At 44.8% G+C, this 19,141-nt stretch overlaps 1 protein-coding gene and 1 long non-coding RNA gene across 2 annotated transcripts; one reads left to right on the forward strand and one right to left on the reverse strand.

The window, feature by feature from the left end:
• Nucleotides 1-2,547: 2,547 nt before the first annotated feature.
• On the reverse strand, nucleotides 2,548-14,964 carry TXN (thioredoxin). The gene is given in 5 exon segments (NM_173968.3): nucleotides 2,548-2,817; nucleotides 3,269-3,334; nucleotides 10,187-10,246; nucleotides 10,685-10,789; nucleotides 14,865-14,964. Coding segments are annotated over 5 exon segments (318 nt in total). The 5' UTR covers nucleotides 14,889-14,964; the 3' UTR covers nucleotides 2,548-2,754.
• On the forward strand, nucleotides 3,341-10,249 carry LOC132346006 (uncharacterized). Its single transcript, XR_009495680.1, has 2 exons — nucleotides 3,341-6,351; nucleotides 7,750-10,249. It is a non-coding gene; the product is annotated as an uncharacterized lncRNA (long non-coding RNA).
• Nucleotides 14,965-19,141: the final 4,177 nt, after the last annotated feature.

The raw sequence follows: 19,141 nt of genomic DNA on the forward strand, positions 1-19,141 counted from the left end.
ATCTTCTGCCTCTTTTTTGACTGGTTTGTTTTTCTGGCAGTGAGGGGTTGTTTTTCTGGTAGTGAGGGGTTGTTTTTCTGGTAGTGAGCTGAGTGAGCTGCTTGTGTACTTTGGAGATTATCCTTTGTCAGTTGTTTTATTTGCAATTGTTTTCTCCCATTTTCTCCCATTCTTTTCATCTTGCTTATAGTCTCCTTTGCTGTGCAAGTTTTTTTAGTTAGGTCCTGCTTTTTACTTCCATTACTCTAGGAGGTGGGTCAAAGAGAATATTGCTGTGATTTATGTCAGTGTTTGCCTATGTTTTTCTTTAAGAGTTTTTATAGTTTCTGGCTTTACACTTAGGTCTTTAATCCATTTTGAGTTTATTTTTTATGTGGTGTTAGGAAGTGTTCTAATATGCTTTTACATGTAGCCATTGTTTTCCTAGCTCCACTTATTGAAGAGGCTGTATTAAATGATTACTGATAGTTTACATAATTCATATTTAAGGACCACATGACCCGTAAGTGTTGGGTCATGTGACCCTTTACAAGAAGAATGTTATCTTTTAAGGAGTTGTCTAATTGATGCTACAATGTTGCTCTTTACGGTTCTGCAGGTATCCCTACTGATGGGGGAGGTTTGGCCAATACATGATGCAGAGAGGGGAGAGGAGGCCAAAGGTCCGAGAATTGTTACGTTTAAATTCTCCTTGCCTTGCCATAAATATGGACTTTATTTCACATCCTCTATTACCTAGAAAGGACTTATCATATTGGATTTAACACTTTCTGTACTGACAGGGATCCAGTTTCATGCTGCTGTAAACAACGCTGCTGCAACAATCATCCTTGGGCACTTTGCTGACTTTGCTCGGGATGGCTATTAAAAGTCACTTCTGCTCACTCACTTTCCAGGTCTCACCACCCTGGCTCCCATCCCTGTTCTTCCTTAAGAACTGTCACAATCACTCTGCATTTTCCAGTCATCTTAGGCTCACAGCAGCACTTGATAGTTAACACACCTTCCTTTCTGAAATGTTCTTTTTGCTTTAGGGGTTAAAAAAAAACAACCTTCTTGTGTTTCCTCCTTTCCCTCTGGCTTCCTTTGTCTTTTCTTGGTTCCCACTCTACTCGCTCTAAATGTTGAGAGCTCATCAAGATGTTTTGAGCCTTTTCTCCTCTGGATGCTCTATCCTGGATGTTCCCGTACATCTGTTCTTAGCCATCTACATTATGATGTCTTTCAAATTCCTATTGTAGTCCAGACCAGTACCTAGCAGTCTGCATGAAATCATTCATCTTAAATGTACACCACAAAAGCATGTCTTAACATGTCCCAAGAGAACCTGACCTGCCTCCTCCAATCCCCACCTTACTCATTACCTGGCACCCCAACCACCCATTTGTTCAACCCCAAAAACCTGGTTCTTTACCTTGGAATCCTGCTTGTAGGAGTCCTCGGATTGTCTTTCCTAAATGTTGAGTCACTTTCTCTCTCACCTCTCCATCATCTGTGCCCATTTGTTTTGGCCTCAGTATATGAGGTTTCCCAGGTGGTGCTAGTGATAAAGAACCCACCTGCCAATGCAGGAGACACAGGTTTGATCCCGGGGTCAGGAAGATCCCCTGGAGGACCTGGAAACCCGCTCCAGTATTCTTGTCTGGAGAATCATGGAGAGAGGGGCCTGGCAGGTTGCAGCCCATAGGGTCGCAAAGAAACACAACTGAAGAGACTGAGCACGCACGCATAGTACATACCAGTGTATCAGTCATTCGTTTGCCTTCTAGAATGTATAGGGTGGCAGGGTAATAGTTGAGCATTTGTCCTCTAGGCTTGTTTGGTTCCGATCTCTGATCAGCCACTGACTAGTGTGGTGCTATTCAGCCTCTTTGCTGGTTTCCTCACTGGGAAATGGGGAGGACAGTGCCTACTTCATAGGACTGTTGCCAAGATTAAATTTTAAGGATGGTAAGAGGCATATGATTTAATTCTATGATTATTTTTTACTGTACAAATTTAAAAACTGTTTCTGCCAGCATTCCTCAGCCCTTTGCTGTGTCTAGAACAAAGAAACAATTGTTCTTTGAATGAAATAAACGGTAACGTCCACATTCTTTGCCACTTAGGTCGGAACTTCTATCTGGCCTATAAAGCCAGTTTCTTACTTAGAATCAAAATTCCCACTGTAATGTTTGCTCACAAGGAGCTCCCTGGTGAACCACCTATGAAAAATTCCTAACTGGTAATAGGACTGTTACCAAAGTTGGCAGCTTATTGTAACCTGAGACAGGAAATCTCAAATCAGAGATAAACAATTCCTTCATGGGCAGATATCAATTTTGGTCATAAGGATCATTCAGAGAACACAGGAGATATAAAATACTTTCTCTGTGCATAAATTAAAAAAAAAAAAACCAAAAACAGAATTTTAACATACTACTGTTATCTGTGCATTGCCCTCAGTAAGATTTTTCTAGAAATTCACACAAAAAAACCCTTAAACCAGTGGCCTACAAATTTACCAAGAAAGAATCAAGAACATATGAAAGTAACTAGGACGTTAAATACCATCAAATGGCCGGTTTTCATTTATTTTGAAAACTAGGTAAAGGCATGAGACAGTTTTAAAAAGTGTAGAGTTAATATTTTATTGTCACCTATCAGATGGCAGTAAGGTATATAATCTTCATACTTGATCTTTCCTTTGTGTAAATAAAAAAAAAATTACAAGTTTAAACAGCCAATGGCTGGTCATGTCTTCAGAAAACATGATTAGATTAATTCATTAATGGTGGCTTCAAGTTTTTCTTTATTAGCTCCAGAAAATTCACCCACCTGTTGAGAGAATATTGAATTGCCATTAGATGTAGCATTGCATGCCTATTTTGTGTATCAGATACGACCACAGAATGGGTCTGGGGAAGACAGGAAGTATATACTTATACATCCATGGATAACACTCAGTTAAGTTTAAAAACAACAAAACCCACCCTCAAAAGTCAAGGCTCAATTTTTCTATACAAATACCTCTGAACAAAGATAAATGCATTGTGATATAAATATGAAGTACCAATCACAGGGATTAATCAGCAAATCCCTGTGATTTAACAGAGATTAATTAACAATAAGGTGTCTCATTATGTACTTAATGAAGAATGACACATTTAAATATTCTTAAAAGGAAAAAATGGGGATGTGCTTCCCAATGTGAAAGGTAAGTCCCTTGTTTGTTTATATGCCACACTAGCCTGTTACCCAGCTGGTTTTCAAGGTCAGATGTACCTACCTTCTGTCCCTTTTTAAAAAACTGGAAGGTTGGCATGCATTTGACTTCACACTCTGCAGCAACATCCTGAGGGGAAGAGAGGTATAGCAAGAAGATAAAAACAAGACTGAGTATTGAGCTCTGACACCTGTGATCTAAAACCAGATTCTTTTTCCTGTTACATACCCAGAACTCAACATTAGGGCATCGTGTCAATGTTTACATGCCTATACAATGATACAGTGGCACAAAAGCCGAATTGGTTATACTCTCAATTAAAATTTTAAAATATGTATTCTCATCTTGGAGAGATACTAGCCTCAGATACTATACAGTGACTCAAACAGTTTAAGAGATTATTCTGTTTTCTTGAAGTGAGGTACGTAGATGATGATCATAGGCTAAAGTTCAGCGTTAGCGAGAGGGACAACTTGTTTACAAAGGACTTGTTCAAGAAGAAAGTCTTGGTAACCTACAGGACAGCTCCACACAGACTTTTCTGCTTTTACCACCCCTCACTCTCCACACCTTATTCACACCAGGTTTCGGGGGAAGATTCCATGAAAATGTTTTGGACTAGAGTGTCAAGTGAACAGGTCCATTAGGGATTCAAAACATCAGGTCAGCACTCAAAGAGGGTAGGGAGAGAAATGCAGAAAGAACCATGTACTCTTAACTACGTGGTTAGCAAAAGCTGTGAAGAATAGAAACCAAAGAACTTTCACAGGAAAGCAAGGTTGGTACAAATACCATGGTGTCTTCTAGCCAGGGATCTGGCAATGAGGAACACAGGAGTTAAAAACGGAGCGGCCCTGAGATTGAGCCACCAGTCAATGGAAGCAGCCTAACTTCACCTCTTCCTCTGAGACTGGAAGAAAAGTGTGGCTTTACATCTTTATGAAATCGCACGTGTACTGTTGCTAGTTTGGGCAGGAAGGGTGGCAGACAAGTGCGGTTCTTCTCCTGATAACCTTTAAGCACTGCACACCAGGCAGCACAGGGCAGTAAAGGCTGCAATAAAATGGCTAGGAACGTACTGAATGCCTTGTACATCCAGGCACCAAATACTTCCTGAAAGCAAGAGTTACGTGGAAATTAGCAAGAACATTTGTTTAAAACCATAATGAAGATCATAACATTTTAATTGTACCAATTCCAGTAATTCAGGATGAAAAATGGGGTGGAGAGTTGACAGGAAGATAGTGAGCTGCACATGTCAAGGTTAGGACCTTGAGGGTGAGTAATCAGGAGAGACCAGGCTTCCCAGATAGTGCTGCTGCTGCTGCTGCTGCTAAGTCACTTCAGTCGTGTCCGACTCTGTTCGACCCCACAGACGTCAGCCCACCAGGCTCCCCCGTCCCTGGGATTCTCCAGGCAAGAACACTGGAGTGGGTTGCCATTTCCTTCTCCAATGCATGAATGTGAAAAGTGAAGTCACTCAGTCGTGTCCGACTCTTAGCGACCCCATGGACTGCAGCCTACCAGGCTCCTCCATCCATGGGATTTTCCAGGCAAGAGTACTGGAGTGGGGTGCCATTGCCTTCTCCGCCAGATAGTGCTAGTGGTAAAGAACCCACCTGCCAATGGGGGAGACACAAGGGACGTGGGTTTGTGCCCTGGATTCAGAAGGTCCCCTGGAGGAGGACATGGTAACCCACTCCAGTATTCTTGCCTGGAGAATCCCATGAACAGAGGAGCCTGGCGGGCTACAGCCCATAGGGTCACATAGAATTAGACACGACTGAGCAACTCAGCAGGCATGAACAACCAGGAGACCCGAAGATTAGAAGGGCAGGGGGACTGGTTTAGTTAAAGATTAAAAAATGGTTGTCTATGGGATGAATCTGGTCTAGACAGGTTGCTTGGTTCATGTAAGTACTTTAAAAAAAAAAAAAATCTCTGAACTGCTTGAATATTTGGGAACACTGGTTGGCTCCTCCTAGCACTGGAAAAGCAGCTGCTTACTGTAGTTCCCTCACTCTTACTTTTAAGTCACCAGGTGGGTATCATCTTTCATGCAAGCAGTTGGCAGAAGCCTCAGAAGAGGTGGGTGTTAGAAGGGCAATGGGGTCGAAATGGTGAGCCACCCTCTCCACGACTTCTAATCAGAGAAACATACGGGGGGTACAGCTGACCTTCATCACCCCCAAGAGCATGAACATGCAGGACTTGGAGATAAGGAAGATGGAGCAGAAGGATCTCGAGCTCACCTCCTCTCCTGAGCACATCAGAATCACAACTAGCTGCTGAACATAACCGTCAAGAAAGACTGGAAGCTACCAAACAAGACAGTCTACATCCAAAGACAACAGGGCTTGGACACTGATCACAACTTTCAGGTGAGAAAGCTACTCCCAAAGCTTGCTGAGCAGAAAACACAGGGTCCCAGTCAATGGAAATGATAGTCTCATTCCTGTTCTCAGATTCTGGATACCTCACCCAGTCAGAGCCTGGCACTCCTGCACTGGTACAACTGCCTTAAAATAAGCTGAGTCATGAAAACACGAATGCTTCTGAGAAAGCTTCTGAGTGTTTTAATCATGTTCATACGTTTTATGTCTTAAAACTGCAGTCTAAGTCTTTACATGATAAATTTTTAGTTAAAGCATAAAGAATTCTCTCACTGGGTATGAAAGGGATATTACAGTGTTCTTCAATCCCCATCCCTGAAAGTAAGAGCTGCTAAGGGAATGAGAATATTCATTTTAACCCCCCTAGATACACATGGTTAAACTACTTCACAATTCTAATGTATCAATTTATCAGTATGTATCATGATTTTTGACATCCAGTTTGACTTTGCATGTAATCAGATCCATCAGCCCTTCCCTACTCCCAGCATTGAAAGCATGGGCTTTACTGGATTTTTAATGACCTCAGTAAAGATTAGTTGTTGTTTACTTGCTAAGTTGTATCTGACTCTTTGCAACCCCATGGACTGTATCCTGCCAGGCTCCTCTGTCCATGGGTTTCTCCAGGCAAGAATATTGGAGTGGGTTGCCATTTCTTTTCCAGGGGATCTTCCTAACCCAGGGATCAAAGTTGCATCTCCTGCACTGGCAGGCAGATTCTTTACCACTAAGCCACCAGAGAAGCCCCAAAAGGTTAGTAGTCTGTAACTAATATTTGATCTCTATTACCTCTGTGAATGTTTTACTTTTTTTGTTTTCTATTACTTGTTCTATGCACTAATTTACCCATTCCTGTGGGGATTTGAAAAGACACGCACACTTTAAAATTAAGGAGTTACTGCTGTGGTTTTAAAAATATCCTTTATCCTGAGTTGATCACTTCCTTCATTTAAAAACAAAGCTAGCCAATCCCTAATGGCACCCCAACTTCCTGCCGTTAAAAAAAAATCTCAAATTTATGTAGTCACAGCATAATCGGGATACACAACTCTTCCTCATTCCCCTAAAACCTCCTCAGTGGCTCCTTTATGGTCAAACCCTATCCCACCCCACCCCACCCCTGATCTGTTCTCCATCACCATAGGTTTACCCAATCTCAGCTTTTTATTAGTTTTTACTAGTTAAGTATAACAGGGCTTCCCAGATGGCTCAATGGTAAAGACTCTGCCTGCCCATGCAGGAGTTGCTGGTTCAATCCCTGGGTTGGGAAGATCCACTGGAGGAAAAATGGCAACCCACTCCAGTATTCTTGCCTAGAGAATCCCATGGACAGAGGAGCCTGGCAGGATGCAGTCCATAGGGTTACCAGAGTTGGACATGACTGAGCACACATGTACCAAATGTAACCAGGCTACATTTTACCTTATTCAATTTCTTGGTGGTGGTTTCTAGTTTAGCATTTTGTCCCACATGGTGTAGTGGTAAAGAATCTGTCTGCCAACGCAGGAGACCAGAGAGGTGAGTTCGAGCCCTTGGTCAGGGAGATCCCCTGGAGAAGGAAATGAAAACCTACTCCAGTGTTCTTGCCTGGAAAATCCCAAGATAATGGAACCTGCTGGTCTACAGTCCATGGGGTCACAAAGACTTGTCACTACTAAGCAACTGAGCACCGAGGACCAACGTACCTTTAAACCTGCTCTTGTCACCTTTCATCAACTCACTCCTGGCTGTTCTAATCAAAATGGAGACATAGCATTCTAAGATACTTTGTTTCTTTTAACTTACAAGTATCATACTCTGGAGACCTGGGAGCAGAGGCTACTCTTAAGGAAATAAGATCAGTCTATGATGTGCAAAAGTAGTATTCACACTTTGCTATGCATACAGAGTTGTTTGCCTTCTGACTGTCCATTTGATTTATTACACCTGAAAGATAATCCCTTCCAGCTCAAGTGTTTAGAGATTCTTCTATAAAAACTAGGTGCTGTTTGCCCCCCAAATACTATAAACATTAAGTGCCTTGGGTTTGGAATTCATGCACAGCAATTATCTGCATAAAAAAATACTAATTCCTAAAACATTCCCATCTATGATATGATCTAATGTTCAAAATGATGATATCCCTGTTATCTTTCATTTGCATTCTTTTAGAGCCAAAATGAGGAGATGGTTTTATCTACAGTGTTCCAAAGCAACCAGAGGACCCACTCCTGGAATCTGTAAATTCCATGGGGAATAATTCGTGGCATGACAATGAATTGCTTTTTGTTTGCATTACTTCCCTTGTGAATTCTGCTGACTGACCAGGTGTGTAGGAACAGACCGACTGTTACTATGTGTATGGGACAACCTAAGAGTTCTGGAATTCAGTTTTTAATGCTGCAAAAGATTGATAAGGCTACTTAGATGGTAGAGTAGTTGTCACTGCCGCTAAGTTGCTTCAGTCGTGTCCGACTCTGTGCGACCCCATAGACGGCAGCCCACCAGGCTCCGCTGTCCCTGGGATTCTCCAGGCAAGAACACTGGAGTGGGTTGCCATTTCCTTCTCCAATGCATAAAAGTGAAAGTGAGTTGCTCAGTCGTGTCCGACTCTAGCGACCCCATGGACTTCAGCCCACCAGGCTCCTCCATCCATGGGATTTTTCTAGGCAAAAGTACTGGAGTGGGGTGCCATTGTCTTCTCCGAGTTGTCACTAGGAGTATGAAAAAAAAAAAAAAAAAAACTACATGTTACTCAAAGCGAAAGGTCCACTTATGGGAGGCTCATTTTAAGGTCTAGACACTTTGAGGCTGATGATGAGGATGCCACCAGGCCTAAAGGAGGGACTGTCATACGGACATCTTGGCCTGCTCCACACGCAGACTTCCCAGAGGTTCTGGACTGAGGCAGAGAGCATCTGCCCTGGGCCCGGCACAGTACTACAGGGGCCAAATCCCCAGGCTCTGCTTCTGGCCTTCTTCCTTCTGTGCTGCAGTCTCATCACCTGTGCAGTGGGGGTGCTGATAAAAACACTGCTGCTGGTTACTAGCTGGATGAAATGACATAATACAGGTAGAGGGCTTTCTAGTCCCTTCCAGGTGCCATTTGTACCTGGCTAAAGTGACCAGATTAAGAGAAAAAAAATTAGGTTAAAACAGGGAGCAAGATTTTTTCACAAACACATACTGTCTGCTCTTACTTAAAAAACCCAGGACACATCAGAATAACTATCTTGACAACCATATAAATTCATTCATTCTATACCTGCTATAGCCCGACAGGTGTGCTATGTAAACAGGAAACAAAGGTAAGACAAGGTCTCGGATTAAAAAAAAAAACTGACAGACCATAATGAAGGACAGAAACAAAGATCAGTATAGTCACAGCTAAGCTCACTGAGAGCTTATCATGTACCAGCAACCACTCTGAACACACACAGGTCTTATAAGATACTGACAACTGCCTTACGATGCTGCATCAACGTTGTGATTTTACAGAGGCTCAGCCTGAGGCACAGAACAGAGCTTTACCAAGCACACACAGCTAACAAGGGACATGATCCCACAACATTCAATCCAAGAAAAAGAAGGGCGGAACACACCAGGGGAACACAGAGGAAGGGAACTAAGCCATTCTGGGCATAGAAGGCAGGAACTAGAGAATTCCTGGAGAGGATGTGAAGTTTATGTCCAGAAGTTTTTCCAGCAAGAGATGAGAAATGTGCTGGGAATAAGCAATGCGCTACAGGATGGAGCCCACAGGCTTAGGAAGTCCTGCTACATCCCCCTTTTATAGACCCTTCTGGACCTTTAGAGTTTTCCATGTTTGCTCAGTGAGTAAGCAACCTTACAAAGCTGGTAGGGCAGGTATTAGAGCTGGTCACGGACAATGGAACCAAAGCTCAGAGGAGACGAGGATGAGCCCAAAGCAGAAGCCGCTGGGCCAGGACTGGAGCCCAGGTCTAGCGCCCTGGTTGCCACTCTGTACCTCACCCACTCTGGTCCCTCTGAGGTTAGGCGAGCCCGCCCACACACGTTTAAATCCCAGCTCTGCTACGTCCTGTAACTCTATGGCCAAGCTGTTTGTTTTCCCGTCTGTAAAATGGACAATGTGACAGGACCAAGGATGAAATGAATTCATACTTGTTATGCTCTGAGAGGTGGTGAAGGACAGGGAGGTCTGGAGGGCTGCAGTCCACGAGGTCGCAATGAGCGACTGAACGACAATGCACACAGAACAGTCTGCGTGACCTAAAGTGTTAAGCATGTTTCTTTTCTCAGCTCTCTATCAAGGTACCCTGGTGTTTGGTCTTCTCAGTTTCTATTTGTTGAGCATCTTGGATTGTTAGGTAGACTATGTAGGCTTTTAGAAAGAGGACTACTAAAGTCAGGTAATAGATGCCTCGATTTTGTTTGAGGATATGATATACATAGCTCCTGCCAGCTAGAATTCAGCTTAAAACTGGCACAAGTACCTGTTCTGAAATAACTTTTTAGCTAGGGTGGTAGGTGTAGCGTTTTTCTTATTTATGAGAACGAGCAATGTGCAATTCAGAGGGAAAGGGCAAGGCAAAACGTTCAGCATTATTCCGGATTTCTAGCCACGTACCTGACAGTCATCCACATCTACTTCAAGGAACACCACGTTGGAATACTTTTCAGAGAGAGACTGGAGAATTAAAAAAAAAAAAATCCACAAAGATTTACCACTGGGTAGTGGCAGTCAACACACTTAAGCTTCTTAAATGGAAACTTAAAAGTAGGAACTAAAGATCCAGATATTTAGACTAGGGACAGGTAAGCATAAAGGACATTTTCTCTGAATCAAATTCTTCTTGGTATAAAATAATTTAGAACACTGATTTTGATTCCTGAGCTTCAAGTAGGGCCCATGTTTCAACTTGAAGAAAAACAAAATCACTTAGACAACCAAATTAAGTTTTGAAAGTTGTCTTCCATGGGCTGTATGTATCAAACTTAAGTTCTAAATTAAGTTGTTATGCTATGACTTTAGATGAAAGATCCAACAACAAAACCTCTTTCCTAGTGTTGTGACCACCAACCCCAAACAAACAGCTTACAAAAGCAGAAGCCGGCTAATACTTACATGAAAGAAAGGCTTGATCATTTTGCAAGGCCCACACCACGTGGCTGAGAAGTCGACTACTACGAGTTTCTCTCCTGCACTGTTCAAGGCTTCCTGAAAAGCATACTAAGGAGGGAGAGAGGAAAGCTGATGTGAAATTACATTCATTTCCAAAAGCCTTGATAAAATGGACACAAAGCACAATGTGGAGGTCCTGTGTTCAGGGCCTGTTTTTTAATTAAAAACATGAAAACCAAGCAAATCAACTGAAGAAATCCTACTGTGGTGTGTAGTGTTACTTGCTAAGAATGAAACAAGTATGATGTATACAGTGTATCAATATTCATGTCTTCACAAATACAACATATTATTTGGTTAATCCACATCCAAACTAAGTAAATGAAAGGAAAATAAAGACGTGTATTAAAAGTGCTTCCACATCAAATCTAGGTATATAGTAGACATTCATTAAATGCTTATTGATTGATTCAAGGAGTCACTCTTCAACTGAATGTCACAAACGCACAAAATTTTGCAACTAAAACTTCTTGACTAAGCTAATTTTACCTATGTTAGAACATTCAAAAGCTCAAAAAAAAAAAAAAAAAAAAGAAAGAAAAGAAAATAACTTCTCCACACCCTTACACTCACTGGTGACTTTTAAGCATATATCCTTATATTCTTTTTAATGCAGTGTCCAGAATTGAGATCATACTCCTCTTGATTTATCATTAATTTCTGCTTCTATCGTTGACCAACTAAGAAAGTTTTAGTTCTTCATGAAGGGAATTTTGTTATTTTTCACAAGCAATGCTTGTTGAATAGAATTCCACCAGCAGAAATGATCAAGAAATTCCTCACCACCAACCTCCCTGAATTATTTACCAGTGGTCTTGATACTGTAACCCTAGCAACGTAACATTCTAGTTAACAAGGGACTCATTTTTAACCACAATTAGTCAGCTGCTGCTGACCAAAGCCACGGCCATGAAGAGAAATCAAAACACAAACATCTATATCTGAAGTCTCAGTTTTCAAGGGAAAAGGTGCCAGTCACATTGGTTTAATCAAAAACCCACACAACCACCCCCTTGCTTTGAAAGCTAAGAATCAGGTCAGATCTGGTCCAGTAAAGAAGTAAAGTAAATAAAGCACCATTAAAAAAATTTTTTTAAGCGAATTCCTCTGAAGTTATTTCTCCAGATTTATAATTTCTGCCTCATGTTTCAGGGAAACAATTCACAAATGGTGTTTCCCTGGGACAGTAGGTCATGGTTTCTGTTTGCAGTTATGCAAACAAACACCCACACCTTTGGGTATGACAAGGTAGGGGCACAGAGTAAGAAGTATAGAAATTATCCTTCCAAACCACCACCTATATTTTCCAGATGAATTTCCTTCAAAGCCTTCCCTAATGTGATTTTTTTTAGGTCAAACCAGCCACTCTTTACTGCAAGATCCAGGTAAGACAAGAAAATAAGGAATGACAGTGTCTGCTCAGATGAATGCATGGTTTTGTGAACACGGTTGGCTCTCAGTAAATCCTGGGGAGGTTACTTTCAATCTAGAATAACTTTCAGCAATAAATGTTGGCTTCACTGAACATGAGTCACCAGCCAGGTATAGGTAAGACTTCATGACAAATTCTATTCTCTGGCCACTTAAGTTTGCCTAAAACAGACATCAGTTTGAAAATGAGTCAATATCATCTTACTAAGAAGCAAACCATAATTTCTAGCTTCCAGAAACTACCAATGAGCATTGATAAAGGTCCCCATCACTGACACAAAGGTTCTGAAAACAAAACAATTCACTCATATTTGGGGCAGATAAGTAAGAGTAGCGTCCGGCATCTCTTTTCCTAAACACACCCATTCCAAAGACAATCAACAAGCCTAAGAGTGGTTTGTAAAGCATTCAGTAAAAGTGCCTGTGTGTTCAAATTAGGAGTTCAAGAAACGGCAGTAGCTATTCTTGGAACAAACTGTTGATTTTTCCTTCCTTACTTTTACAGTCTAGGTATCCCACTTGGATCTGAAATAGACCCCAGTGGCTCTAAACTACCAAAACCTCAGTTGTCTTGGATGACCAATGGCACCAATTTTAGTCCATCAGGATGAAAACTGAAAGTGTACTCAATATTTACAAGAAACATTCAAATCAGCTTACCTTTTGATTGACTCTAGGTCATAGTTCTGAAGACCCATTGATTACAACCCCAGATCAGTGCTTTTTCTGAGTAATGAACTTCCTGTCACCCTTGTACATCTTGCCATTAATGAGGGGAGGAAAGTGTCACAACTAAATAGGAAACTAAATACGACCACTAAAATAGGAAAAGACTGAATTTTGAAAAGACTGTGCTCCAGGAATCAGTCCATTTTTGGTTTGTAGTTGTATGGATTCTGAGACACATCAGCTAGACCAAAGATTTTTCACTCCTTTCATGGGTTTTCAGAGATTCTACTGAAGAAGTCGCCAGCCTCTACAGAGGATCACCCCTTACTCCCCCCACCCCCCCATAGACTGTTATTAGTCATTCAGTAGATACTGACCCCAGGCTTTCCTGTGGCTCATGGTTAAGAACCCGCCTGCCAATACAGGAGACGCAGGAAATGTGGGTTTGATCCCTGGGTTGGGAATATCCCCTGGAGAAGCAAATGGCAACCGACTCCAGTATTCTTGCCCAAGAAATCCCATGGACAGAAAAGCCTAGAGAGCTACATTCCATGGGGTCACAAGTCGACGCGACTTCACAACTAAATACACAATCGATGTTGACCCTAACCTGAAGAAACAGCCTCAACACTGTATAAAGCGTCAGTAACAGAAACATTCATCGAAGCATGGAAAACTGCCTAAAATGTCCAGAATGTCTTCAATTATTGAAATGATTCCAAAATCTTCTAATTACACAGAAAGAGTTCAGGCTAAATGAGACCACAAACACACACCTCAGAAATAAAAACGTCAATTATCTGTGGCTGCTTCTAGGAAACAGATCTCTCTCTTCCCAGATTTCCTGCAATGATCTTTATGTTTCTTGATCGTAAAAGGGAAAAAAAGGAACCATTAACATTGAAACCTCCATTCCTCGAAGCCAACCTCAGATCTGAACCAAGTACGGGCACTCCACTCGCCTTTTCCGGCTTTACTGGGGTGGGAAGTTTTCTCCCACTGACTTTTCTGACTCTGGATTAGCATACATTTCTTGGGGCGGGGGTGAGGGGGCACAGTACACCAGACACTCAGGCTCTGAATCTCAGAGCAGGAGAGTATTAAGTTTGCAATAACTCTCGATATATGCAACACTTTTTGCCTTGGGCATTCCTAAAAGGACACAACCGCCGTCAAGCACATAGCCGGCCGCGGCCGCACCCAGGGGACTCCGGGCTCCAGCGAACCCCACAAACCGAGAAAGAATCCCAGATGGGTAGGGCAGTGGAGGCCCCCGGGCCCAGCCTCGGGGACTGAGTCATTCCAAAGCCAGCGCTGCCGGAAACACGCCCTGCGTCGCAGGAGGAGGAGTCCCGAGGGCGCGGCCCGGACTTCACTTCCTTGCCGCCACCTGGGCTACTAAAGCCGGACTCGTAGGGGTTGGGGTGGGGGTGTCTCCAGCCCGGAACCTTCCCTTTCACGCGGCTGCAGCACGCGTCACCTCTACGACTCGCGGGGGCGGGGGGGGGGGCGGTCTCCGGCCTAGACCCGCTCCCCAGGGAGCTCACTGCACCCAAAAGCGCGGGTGGATCACGCGGCTCCACGAGGAAGGAGTGGCGGCCAGCAAGCCCGGGCTTTCTTCAAGAAGCCCTCCACCTCCTTGCCCAGGCCCGTGTCCGGATAAAGATGGGGGGCCTAAGGCAGCCTCCTTCCATCCTCTACCCAATCCCGGCTTCCCGGCAAGAGGGGTGGAGGGGGCGTAGTGGAGGACTCCCGGGCGCTCTCCGCGCGCGTGCATCCTCCAGACACACTGGGTCACCTGGACCTTGCCCTCCAGGGAAACCTGTCCGTCTCCTCCCTTCCTCCAGGGAACGCTCCACGGTCCCGGACGCGCCCAGGCCCGGGCTTCCCGCAGTGCCAGGCCGAGCCGCCGCGTCCCCTTCCCCGAGGGATGCGGAGGGGTGGACTGCCCACCTTTGGCCCACCGCCTACCCCAGTTGCCCGGAGCTTCGTGCCGCGCCCTGGCATGCCCCGGAACGCGTACCTTGCTCTCAATCTGTTTCACCATCTTGGCAGCTGGGGGTCTGACGAGCGACCTGACAGTGCAATCGATGGACACGGATCCGAGGGGCCGGACAGAGTTTAGCCAGCTCGCAGCCCGCTTTCCCTTTATAGTAACGGTGGGCGGGGCGGGCGGGCGCGCGCGGCGTGCGTGCGGCGGGGGCGCGCCCGCGCCGGCGTCAGGGCTAGGCCCCGCCTCCAGGAGCCGCCGGGTGGGGGCGGGACCGCTGGAGGGGCGGGGCCGGAGGGGCCGGGCGGGCGCGGGCGCGGGCCCGAGCTCCTGGGAGTCGTCTGGGTTCGAAACCTTGGGCATCGTCCACCTGTACCCCACCTGGGAGTGGGAAGGCGGGAGGGCCATCCGGTGACCTAAAGGGCGCATGCCGGCGGCCACCCCCTGATCTAGAGGGTCACCTGGGAAGGGGCCAGCCAGGCCTTAATCGGACGCGCCCAGAGAAGAGGCCATTTACGGTTTCTCGGAAAGACCCGCCGTACCACGGCCCCACAGCCTAGCGAACCCCCACAAAATGCTGAGTAACGATAACCAGGACGTGTCTCTTGGTGTGAGCCCCCACTCCCCCTCGCCGCCTCCTTTCCGGAATGTACCGCGACGGTCTCCTGGTTCCTTCTTCCTGTCCTTTCACTTTCACCCGGGAACCTGCTGTTGCATCATGACACAGCAGTTTAGTGCCATTGTGAACTGACCGGGCTCATGCCCGGTAGAGTTGATGCTGGTTGTTAAGTCCTGCGGGAGTGACACAGTTGTGACCCTGAGCAGGGGTTGACCTCCCGGTTCCTCCGATTTCCCAGAATCAGGATGGTCCCTGACTCCTGGCAGTGGTGTTTTGAGGATTAAATAAAATTCCTGTAAAGTGATTAGGAGAGTGCTTGACACACGGTAGGCACTCAGAAAATAGTTATAATTAATTAAAGATGGGAGCAGTCATTAGACGTGCTTGGTGTCACGGGGGTGGGCACACTTGAAGAGTTTATAATGGCATTAGTGGGCGCGCGTGTGCGCACACACACACACACACACACGTGTGTGTGCGTACAGAGAAGTAGGCTGTTCCTGCTGACACCGGGTTGCCTGTGGCAGGCTGGGTTTGGCAGGACTGGGCATTGTAGAAGGTGAGCATGTGAAGCCAGGAAGGGCAGCTGGAAGTGGAAATGGGCAAGCTGTTGAGCTGGAGAGGGGAATGGAAGTGGGGAGATGGGACAGGAGTGGGATGATGTTGGGGCAGGAAAGCAGAGCATGATTTTTTCAGAGGGAGCACTCTGGACGCAGCTACCTCTAGGTGTGATCAGCTGGGATGGTGAAACAGCCCCCTGGCTTCCTTCTTTCTGCTCTTTCAGAGAGGAGGGAAGGAAACCAGACGTTCTGATCCTTTTGTGCAAAGTTTCTAGAAGGTTGAGGAACACAGGGCCATGGGTAAGGATATAGACAAGGGACAAATTCTAAGGACGGCCCTAACAGAGGGAGGCTAGGCTGGCCTGAATGCAGCAAACTTCCCGTAGAAAATAAGGACCAGTGGGCAGAGAAGAGGCCTTAAGGAGTAGCAAGAGCACATTACATAGTCTGCTTTGCTGCTGTGTCTTCGCCCCAACATACATCTCAGCTTTTGGGCCTATTAGTTGGTACATTTACTTAGGAGACGACAATAAATAATTGAGCTATAGGAAACAGAGGTACAGATATCCATTGACTATCCAAACCTCTCCCAGCTGACACCTCTTTAAGGACCTTTCCAATGTCCAGGACCGATATAGAGGGGGATATGGGGGGATGCTACAGTTATAGGGAGCAGGTAACTGGGAGTCTAGCACATGCATTAAAAGCCTGGACTTTGCAATTAGATTCCCTGTCCTCATCCCCACTCTACCATTTGGTGGCTGGGTAACTCTAGACAAGTTTAAACAGTCTCTCTGCCTCAGTTTCCTTATCTATAAAATGGATACAATAACACCCCCATGCTATTAGAAGGGTCAAGTGAGCTAAAACACATGTTAAGTGCTTAGAACCATGCCTGGTACACGGTGGTGGTGGTGGTGTAGTTGCTAAGTTGTGTCCAACTCCTTGCGACTCCATGTACTGTAGCCTGCCAGGCTCCTCTGTCCATGGGATTTTCCAGGCAAGAATACTGGAGTGGGTTGTCATTTCCTTCTCCACTGATACAGAGTAAGTGCTATATAAACTATAATTACAGGCTATTAATGGAATGGTGACATCCCTGTGGAATGATGGCAGAGGTGGAAGGCAAGACTGTAAAACAGGTGTCAAAGTCTTAAGTGAATTAAGTTATCAGGAAATTCGTAACGAAGACTGAGCTCTATAAGGTGCATCTCTCAAAGGAAAAGGATTCTCTCCCCTCAGAGGGTGAAAGAATATAGGTTAGACTTGTCCCTACCCAAAGAGGAAGGTCTCCTGCTTACAAGCTCATGGGACACTCAAGTCCTTAGTATTTCAGTTGGGACAAGGTGGTAACATTCTGTGGGGAGAGGGAGGTGCAGGGGAATTATTGGGACAGCCCAGTAAGGGAGGATCTGTTTGTGCAGAAAGGTAGGGGTGAGAAGACAGGGTGTCATGAAGGCCTTCACTTGGGGGAGTGGGGGTTGGTTCTGTGTATTAGTCAGAACTCTCAGGTGTAAGGAGAAATTCCAGTTCAAAGTAAAAAGAATTAGTAACTCATTCAACTCCAGGGGCCTAAAGATGTCATAAGAGCACCACAGCTGTTTCATTCTCAGTGGGTTCTCCACCTAATATAAGACTCGCCCCTCCAGGCTTAGGTCCCTACTAATTTAATGTCCCGGAAGAAAGGGCATTCCTCTGCCTTGTTCTAGTAAGTGCCCTGGAGGCTGACCTTATTTGACTTTAGTTGGAGGGTGGAGGAGGGCATCAGCCTTGCTTGGACCATTTGTTTCAGCTAGGAGTGAGGAAAATTCGAGGGGTTGCCAGAGAAAGGAGAAATGCGCTTTGGATAGGCTAAAATGGTATTTCTTCATTGTCAAGAAGAGCAGAAATGAGTAGCTTGAGTGCTGAGCTTGCTTCAGGTTTCTGGGTCGGCTCAGTCTGAGTTTTCCTGGGAGACTGGAAAACTAGGTTTGCTCTTTGTCTAGGTTCGAATTTGAAGGAAATGCAGATCTGGGGCTTCTAGCAAGCTTTTCTCAGAGCACAGGTTTCTCAGTGTGGCCCTTGACAGCATCATTCAGTACAGCTCAAGGTACTTGATGATTCAGCAGATTTCCAGACCACACCCAGACAGATTTTATAGAACCACAATCTTCTGAGGTAGATCCCTGGAGTCTGCATTTTAAAGCAGCATTCCAGGTGATTAGGTACACTAAGATTTGATAAACTTGCCCTGGGATCTCCAAAGAGAGGCCAGCAACTAGTGACATGTAAAGGCTGGGTCTAGCAAGAGAGCTGAGATGAGGACACAAAAGTGAACATGTAAGCGACCTAAAATTGAGATTTCAAAATATAATGCTAAAGAAGATGGTTAAAGGAAAAGAAACAAATACAAGTGTGGAAGGGTCATTCAGTACCAGACCTGGAGCTCGGTATATCGCATCATTCTTCTCAACATCCCCTAGGAGATAGGTTTAATTCTTCCCATTTTACTGAGGAGAAAATCAAGATCCAAGGAAGTCATGTGGTTACAACACGTGTGCACCAATTCTTATACTCTGTTCATGACGGAGAGGAAGTACCAACACAGTTTTCAAGCCAGCCCATCTACAGATCTTGAAATATCCTTTACGTCACCAGTGAAAAGTATCTAACATTTGTTATGCTAATTTACACACTCTATAAGGATATTTGAATAGTTTGCAGGAATCCCCTCTAGAACATCAGTTCCTACTTAGGGATTTTCAGATGCTGATTTAAACACCCCGGGAGTAGACTTCTGATTAGGTACTTCAAGTATTAACTGTTTATATTTTTAAAACTAACAAACACATTCCACATTTTCAATGCTAAGTACTTTCATGTAAATTTCAAATAGTATAATAACCCCTGTGAGTAGCCTTCCCCCTTTACATTCCTTAATCTGGTGCAGTCGTCCCCCTCCCTGTGTCCCTTTTCACTGTGTACCTTGCTGAAACTATCTGGATTCAGCAGCACCAAAATACTGTGGCCCTCTTCTCAGATGTTTCTTTTGTCTTACCTGAGACTATTGCTCTTTTCAAGTGTGGGCTCCAGGTACATAGGCGCCCAGGAGGTCAAGCAAACACTTCTCCTTGCTCCTTTCAGACTCTCTG

Source organism: Bos taurus, chromosome 8 (genome assembly GCF_002263795.3).
Source record: "Bos taurus isolate L1 Dominette 01449 registration number 42190680 breed Hereford chromosome 8, ARS-UCD2.0, whole genome shotgun sequence".
Taxonomy (NCBI): Eukaryota; Metazoa; Chordata; class Mammalia; order Artiodactyla; family Bovidae; genus Bos; species Bos taurus.